This window comes from Charadrius vociferus, unplaced genomic scaffold, assembly GCF_000708025.1.
Source record: "Charadrius vociferus isolate BGI_N301 unplaced genomic scaffold, ASM70802v2 scaffold126, whole genome shotgun sequence".
Lineage (NCBI taxonomy): Eukaryota > Metazoa > Chordata > Aves > Charadriiformes > Charadriidae > Charadrius > Charadrius vociferus.
Window position 1 is genome coordinate 582,969 of NW_009648894.1, and position 8,610 is coordinate 591,578.

Consider the following 8,610-nt stretch of genomic DNA (forward strand, 5'->3'; position numbering starts at 1 on the left):
GTGGGTGTTGGGGGGGAGATTTGGAGGGATCCCCCCACTCCTTCCTCACCTCCGTCTCTCCCCTTCTAGGTTGCAAGAGGAGATGCTGCAGCGGGAGGAGGCCGAGAACACCCTGCAGTCCTTCAGACAGGTTTGCGGGGGCTGGAGGGGAGGAGAGGAGGGTCTGAGGTGGTGGTGGTGGTGCCGCCTGGGACGGGAGGGGGGGACTGCAGGAGTTTGCTTTCCTCGAACAAAGGAATTCCGTCAGTTCTCACGCAAAACCTCCTTGTTTTCTTTAGGGGGATGCTGCGGTCTGAGGGGGCGGGGGGGGGAACTATTGTCTTGCTTTATCCGAGTCTAGCCCGTTTTACAAAAAGTGCTCCGACGTGGAATCGCTTTCCGATCCAATAAAAGTGAAAGGGGGCCATCTGCTCGCTTGGCTGAAGGGTATTAATGGTTTCTATGGGATTCACCGTGGAATGCAGATAGAGGCATTATGGCAAGTGTGGTGGCAGCAGATTGAAATAATAGATCCCTTTGTGTCGGAGGGGAGGGCGCAGTGGGCTGCATTCTTACTACATGTGTAATGGTGCAGGCATATTTTTGGCAAAAAGTGTCTATCGTGTACATGGTCCAGTTTTTATCCAAAGCAGAACTCCTTTTTGATGAATTGCACTGCTCAGTGCATTACTGGGCAAGAGTTTCAAATTTAAAATTTTTCATATGGGTGTTGTCTGCCGACCAGAATTAGACAATTGGTTCCTTGGGGTGAGCTCACAGCAGTCAACTCTGTCTCCTCTGGATGTCTGTTAAGAACATAGAATTTAATCCCCTGGAGATGAAGATGTTAACATAGGAAACAAGTTGCTTAGAGTTTAGTCCCTGTAGGAAGCTACAATGTTATCCAGATAAACTAAAACCTACATGACAGCCAGAACCAACTGTGCAAACACTGTTCAATAAGTGGTAAGCTCAGGTTTTCACTTGTGCAAAACCAGCTTTCAAGTCGGATTAAGTCTTGTTTGGACTAGGAGGTATTTAGGAATGTGCCTTTTCAAAACAAGGTCTCTTCCCTAAAACTGCTGGTGTGAAATGGCATTGCTAGCATTCCTCCTGACTGGAAGGGACTGCCCTTATCTCCAGGCAGCTAGGCACAGGCTGACTTAGTCACAAAGCTCTTTGTAGATGTTACTAGATGTCACCATTCAGGAAATCATCACTTGATTGCCAGCGTTTCCCTGGGCAATGCTTTTGACTGTAGCATATTTATAGTCTCTGATGGAGAGCAGGTGTCTTCATGAGATAACGCGCGGAAACCGAGACACCTACTCCCATTCGGAGTCTGGGAATTCAGAGACTGCAGCTGCTAGTGTTCTGGGCACAGAAGTTTGAAACAGAACAGTTCAAGATACTGCCTTTACTTCAGCTTCTGGGTTTTTTGAGTACTAAGCCAGTTTAACTTGGTGTGAAGTTCTGTGCAGAAGCATTTAAGTTTTAGAGAACCTAATTTATTCTGATTCATCGCTGAATTCAGTTGAAGGATCCTTTGACTTAAGGCTGGCTTAAATGATCTTTTATACTTAGTTGCTTCACTTCAAGGCGTGTCTACCTCTATTTCAAACCAATTAAACTTCGTGAAGGCTCAAAGCTATTAAGTGAACATGGTTTTGTGCATAGCCCACATTCATTACCCAGCTCTTCCCTGTGCTGGGGTAAGAGGTTGTTCAGGAGCTCAGCCTCTAGCAGGTCTATGTGTCCAGTACACTCTGAACTGGATCCATTTATCCTCTTAAGGTGTAGCTTATGCATGAGAATTGCAAATCATTGTCTGTGGAAATACTGCACTATATCCACTTGTGACGTAACTGGTGAGTGCTAGTGTGTTTTATTATACTTTACTGTTCTGAGGTGGTATCAAATTTACTTTTTACTTTTTGGAGCAGTTGTATACTTCAGTATTTTAAAAGAAAATCAACAAATATTTGAACTTAAACTTTGTATTTCCAAAAGCTGCGTGCTTTAGAGACTGTTTAACTCGCATGTACTGAATTTTAATTTAATTCTTCTCCTGAACAAAACCATGTGATTTTACTCATGCTGAGGGATGTGCTACGTGAAATAAACCTAAAGGTTCGGTGAGTTCTGTCCTTTGGGACAAAACAAGTGTCACAATTAGTGAGAAAGTTATCTACTTCAGCTTTGCCAGCTACTCTGGCAGCAAGGAATAGCCCCTGAACCTATGACAAGAGTAACAGGTCTGCTCCTGGCCAACATGAGGTTTGTCTGAAGTAAACATGGATGCTCAACCCTGCAAACTGTGATGGGCATTATGAAGTCTAGGATAAAATCAATGCGTAGTCTGGTTGCACATATGTAATGCCTTACACTTTGCTCAGGCTGCAAGTACCTTATTCAGTTATGTGGCTCTCCATACATCTAGGAAACACAGATACACTGATTCATCACTCCCTAACTTAATGATAATATATATAGTAAAATACATACCATGTATTCAAAGTGTCTTCAATTTAAGATGCTTTCAATTTATTATAAGCTGCTAAAAATCCTGTGGCTGTTCAGTTGTCCTGGAAAAAGTAATAGTCTTCAAGATGCAGATTTCTGTAAAATCAGCTGGAAGCTCTGTGGATGTGTAATTGTGTAAACGCGTTAAGTCGTAGCCATGTAACTTCCTGACAGAATGATCTTCAGGTTTTTTGAGGAGAACAAATGAATTAAGAAATTCTTTCTCTGAATTGAAAAACAGAACAGATATGAACTGTGGGTGTAAAACTGGAGTTGATAGGGAAGTTATGAAACAACACATCAAAGGGGTGTTTTGGTGGATAAATGAAACGGAAGAATTCTTCTGGAGCAAGAACCTTACCCCAGAGTGGGAGTGATCCGAGAAATGGCTCTCTCGGAGTCTAAAGAAACACTCCCTATTTCAAAGGTGCAGTAATAGTGAGAACTGCTGATTAGGAATGCTTACACTTTGGGCATATCCAAAATAGCTTTAGAGTAAGCTGTGAAAACCTGATGCATTAATCCCGTGTGAACATAAGCACACAGCTGTGCATGTAACCAGTGTGAAAGGAACAAACGTCTCCTTTGCAAATGAATTGTCTTGCACATTTAAAATGTAAGAAGTTACCAATCAATGTTTAGACTTAAGTTATGTTTTTGAACTAATTCAAGCTGCTCCCATGTAACATTCATGGCATATCTCCTGTTGTCCCGTAAATGAATTTTTGCTGTTGATTAAGACTATCTCCGTCCAGCAAAAGGTGGAGTCTTTGCCAGCTAATGTGAGGGTGTAGGCAACGATGACTAACTCCATTTGCGTTTATGCTCGTACCTTCTTTTTCTCAAGGGAGATCTGTTGAACCACTTGGAAAAGTAAATGGTTGCAGTTCCTCTGCGTCCCTCACTAGCTTTACAAGTAGGCTTTCAAGCTGTGGTCTGTGGAAGCAAAGGTCTCTGTGGTTGATCCACCAAGGAGTCCGTAAGAAATAAACAAGAAATTAAGCCCACTGATAGGTAGGTAGGCAGGCAGGCACATGGGTTGCATTTCTAAGCCCCACTGGAAAAAATGGAAGTCTGCAAATTGCAAGACTAACTTTTTCCGTGTAGTCAAGCTCAAAAGAGCTTATTGCTGGCTTGTGACCCAACTATCTGCTTCATCTTCAAGCAGGATTTACACCCACCATGATCTGTGTGCTCTTGATCATGCTTAGCAATATGTTGGCAAAGGTGAAGTAATCTACATATGCCGTATAGTTCCCAAAATCACAATAAAGGTGCATATAGTGGTCTCTGAGGCTAGGGTAGGAGGTGACAAAAAGATAGAGGTTTTTCCTAGGTTCTGGTTTTGTATTGTTTTGCTAAGAAGCAGATGTAATGCCAGTGTGTATGCTACTGAACTTGCTGTAAAAGACTTCTCTACATCACAGTTCTGTAAGACTGCTATTCATTCTTCTCTCTGGTCAGGATGTTGACAATGCCTCTCTGGCGCGTCTTGATCTTGAGCGCAAAGTTGAGTCCCTGCAAGAGGAGATTGTCTTCTTGAAGAAGCTTCATGATGAGGTAAGCTGAATAATGAGGTCTGTTACTAGATGCTGGCAGTCTAGTGAGCAAGTAGGTTCTTCGCTGGCTCTGGCCCAGAGTCCCCACCTGTGTATGTTCTGTAGGTTGTCATGTAACAACACTGAGCATCTGCTTCTCTCTAAGGAAATCCGGGAACTTCAGGCCCAGCTCCAGGAACAGCACATCCAGATTGATATGGATGTTTCTAAGCCTGATCTTACTGCTGCCCTGCGTGATGTTCGCCAACAGTATGAAAGCGTTGCTGCTAAGAATCTTCAGGAAGCTGAAGAGTGGTACAAGTCCAAAGTAAGTAAAATCTGTTAAGATGCATGAGGCACTCAAACTGTGCATAATGGCTTTGCTGTAACACTTGGTGTTCCCTCTGTCTCTACTGGACATGGACACAGCCATGGCACAGGGTCTTCTTTAAATTCCCAGTCTGGGAAGAGTACAGCTGAGAAACATTGCTTTGTGCTGTAAGAGCAGCATCAAAGTAATGGGTTTCCTGTGCTTGTTGATGGAAGCAGATGTCAGATGAAATACTGGAGAAAGGAGTGAAATGGGTGGAAAAAATGGTGAAAAGATGGGAAACATACAGGGTGGGGGAACAAATATGAAAGGTTTGACTATGAATTCCAATTTAACAATTAGAAATACAAAAGCATTTTAAGAGTAATGCCAATATTGAAATGTTTCAGGTGTTAGGGCTTGTAATGGTTTCTGTTGCCTTCAAATGCTGCGTCCAAAAAAAGTCTGTTATACCATTTCTGTTGAAGTGTTACACTAACTAAACCGGGGATTTCCACAGTTTGCAGATCTCTCCGAAGCTGCTAATAGGAACAATGATGCCCTGCGCCAGGCCAAACAAGAAGCTAATGAATACCGCAGACAGATTCAGTCTCTCACCTGCGAAGTTGATGCCCTGAAGGGAAGCGTAAGTAGAAGACAGCAGTTGGGACATTCTTCCCTTTGCAGCTTTAAGTGCTGCATTGCAGTTCAGTTATTGACATGGCTGTGAATGCTGCTGATCTCCCATGCAATACAGTAGCACATTAGTATTTTTCAAAAAGGATGCTATGAGCTCAATTTGCCTGCATGAACTACAGTGCGCTGGTTAGATTGATATACTTAAGGTATTATTTAAAGTATAAACATTGAGTTCATTCCCTTGCTCACTGTTTATATAACGCTTTCTGGAGGTGTTCATGGCTTGTCTGTCAGGTACAGCTGAAGCTATACAAAAAGCTGGAGGAGCAGCGGAAAGGAGGTGCTAATCTTACTGTTGCTAGAACCTGACTACCTTAAAGGCTGGCTTGAAATGGATTTAATGTAGTACACCTGCAAATCCCCCTCACTGAGGACTGCCTCTGTGCTGACTTGTACGACATGTGGTGGACTTACTGTGGGGGATTGCTCTGCCAGCTGGTAGAACAAACATGTAGCACACCTTAGATCAAGTAGCAGAATACCCTGCCTTGACTTTGCAAGGGTTAGGTAAGGAGATGACAAATTTGGGACATGTCTGGGTACTTTCAGAAAGGATGTTAACATAACTCAACTTCCCTTTTTTAAAAATTTTAAGGTTCTTGAGGGTGGGAGGGGAAGAGTAGCTGAACCACAGCGGTGTTTGACTTCATTATCCTCTTCCAGAATGAATCCCTGGAGCGCCAAATGCGTGAAATGGAGGAGAATTTTGCTGTTGAAGCTGCTAACTACCAAGACACTATTGGCCGTCTGCAGGATGAGATTCAGAACATGAAGGAAGAAATGGCTCGCCATCTCCGCGAGTACCAGGACCTGCTGAATGTAAAGATGGCTCTTGATATTGAGATTGCCACCTACAGAAAACTGCTGGAGGGTGAAGAGAGCAGGTAAAAATGACATGCAGACGCTTTTCTAAATGGCAATTACTAGAAGACACTCTGTACCTGTGTCTGACTTCATCCATTTCTTTTCTTCCCTCAGGATTAACATGCCTATTCCAACCTTTGCTTCTTTGAACCTGAGAGGTAAGCTGTTTCTGCTACTATAGTTTAGACAGCTGTTCTGTCATTAGCAAAAGTGTCCCGGGTGTAGTTCCTTTTACTCTAGTATTTGAACTTGTATAAATGCAGTTGTGTGTGAATGTTTTTCTTAGCTATAAGTGTAATATTTGCGATTACTTAACCTTGGATGTGAGGAGTTACTTTGTTCCTGGGCACAGATATTTTTAAATATCAGTGCATAGTGAGTTATTGATTTAGATGTCTGCTGAAGGTGCTTTAAGGGAAATGGGGGGAAAAAATGGAGAAGATCAGCTTATCATTCAGAGCAGGAGGCTTCTTTGTATGCTAAATTGGGATTCTGAAAGTAGACACTAAAATCTGTTACACATTTTTTTTGAGGAGGCGCTTCATCTAGACTATTGCTTATAATATGTTTTCTTCTGCAGAAACCAACATTGAGTCTCAGCCAATGGTTGACACTCATTCAAAGAGGACACTTCTAATTAAGACTGTCGAAACCAGAGATGGACAGGTTGGTGGTAACTTTGATTTTTATTGCTGTTGCAGCTGGTTATCTTAAAATACTCTTAAGTTTGTCTACCAGTCAGTGCAGCCTGTATATGGTAGTAAGTGTTGAGTAGAACAGCGTCTGGCAGTTCAAGCTGCGTGGCTGAACACACAGATGTAGCAAAAAGGCTTCTGTGGAAATAATCACAAAATTCCTCTGATAGTAAAACCTTAAGTGGCTGACAGTTACCTGTGTAGTCAGTATTTACGTTCAGCTGAGTTAACAAGTTCTCAAAAGATCTCTCACATCACCTGAGAAAAAAATGTGACAGTAAACAGAGGTACTTGTCTGAAAACAGTATCTTGTCCCAAACAAAGTCAATAGAGCCTAAATGGTTTCTGCACACCATTTACCAACTAGAACCTCTCACTTATAAGTGCGAGTTGATACCCATTTTTTCACATTTCTGTGGTACTGGATGTTCCAATTCTAACTCTAAAAAACTAACAGTTTTACTACTAAAACTTAATGCAAATGTCTGTTTTTCAACAGGTTATTAATGAAACTTCCCAGCATCATGATGACTTGGAGTAAAGCTGAAGTGAAGATGCATACTTATTAATGCAGGAGAAATTCTTACCAGCAAGATTTAAACAGTCCATGTCTTAAAGGAAGAAACAGCTTTCAAGTGCCTTTCTGCAGTTTTTCCATGAGCGCAAGATTATTATGCTAGAAAATAGGTCTTAGATCTTGCAAACTGACTCTCCCTGAAGGATTAGAGTTTACAATGGAGTCTAGTTTACAAATAGCAATATCTTGTGCTGCAATACTGTTTTTAAGTAACTGAATTCAATAAAACTGCTTTTTCCAGCACAGTATGAGCAACCTGTCGCTACTTCAATAAATCTTTGGAAAATGGCTCTTGATGTGTTCTAATTTGTTAACTTCATGACTTTCTGGAAAGCCATAACAACATAATGCTGGAATTACTATACGGTTGACATCTCCAGTACTGGTTGTGTGGAATGCTGTTTTTTCAGTTTAACTAGATAAACTGTGTTATTCACTTACTGCTTAGGTTTTGGAACCAACTAAAATGGACTATAACTGGCAGATGCATAATGTATTATGATATTTCTTATCACTTGAATAAAATATGATACTTCAAGCTAATAAAAATTAATCTTGCTTCCATATAGTAGTAACTGGCTTAACTGAGAGCTAAAAATGCCCCAAATACCTTAAAACTTGGCTATATAAAACATGGTAGTTAAGTAGCTGTGAAATAGCTCACAAGAGCCCTTATCTGAGACAGCACCTTTGCAAAGTTAACAGCTGACTTCATGTATTGACTTCATTTTCCAGGAAAGACTAGTTCCCAAAGGCTTGTCTGTATTATAGAAGCTAAGTGAAGGCTTCAGATGAAGTGGGGGTTAGGAGAGGTATTTAAAGGGAATACATAAAAAGGAAAACTTGTTTAACTTGTGCATTTAATCCTGTTTAAAAAAGGAGAGCCACCGTGCTCGGTGCTCCCTGCTGAGCATCAGCCTAAGTGCAGCAGAATGGGGAAGAGGAAACTCCTGTCTGTCCACCCATAGTCTCGTGGGAGGCAGATGTGAAAAGGTTGAAGTCCTCTGTGAACACTTAGAAACTTTCTGTTCTTCTGCAGAGCAAGATACTTCTCAAATTAAAACACAGTCAAAACCTCAGCACAGTTCTTGCCCCACAAAAATGGCTGCTTCCTGTAAGCTTTCACTCTTGTACAACTTTTGTGGAATAAGTACATGCAAACTGGAATTGGTTGGTAAGTATGGATTGCATTCAGTGCTCATTCAAGGTAACGGTAGCAGTTCCATGTTGTACTGATGCTCTCACAAGCACTTGGGAACTGATCTGTAAGAAAAACTTACTCATTTTCTTACAGATAACATTGTCATTCCCCATCTGATAGGAGTGAAAAAAATTTACTTTTTTCATCCTTATCAGTGCTTTCCTTTGTTCCAGTGCATGACTAACCAGGTGCAGTGCAGGCACCGGAGCGAGGGGGCAGTAGGA

General features: G+C 41.6%; 1 protein-coding gene across 1 annotated transcript in view; it reads left to right on the forward strand.

The window, feature by feature from the left end:
- VIM (vimentin) overlaps positions 1-7,728 on the forward strand; it is an 8,416-nt gene extending 688 nt beyond the window's left edge. The window contains exons 2-9 of the mRNA XM_009887115.1: positions 50-130; positions 3,967-4,062; positions 4,207-4,368; positions 4,871-4,996; positions 5,713-5,933; positions 6,028-6,071; positions 6,494-6,579; positions 7,108-7,728. Of these exons, the coding sequence (XP_009885417.1) occupies positions 50-130; positions 3,967-4,062; positions 4,207-4,368; positions 4,871-4,996; positions 5,713-5,933; positions 6,028-6,071; positions 6,494-6,579; positions 7,108-7,149 (858 nt within the window). The 3' untranslated portion in view covers positions 7,150-7,728. The remainder of the gene's footprint in view (positions 1-49; positions 131-3,966; positions 4,063-4,206; positions 4,369-4,870; positions 4,997-5,712; positions 5,934-6,027; positions 6,072-6,493; positions 6,580-7,107) is intronic.
- Positions 7,729-8,610: the final 882 nt, after the last annotated feature.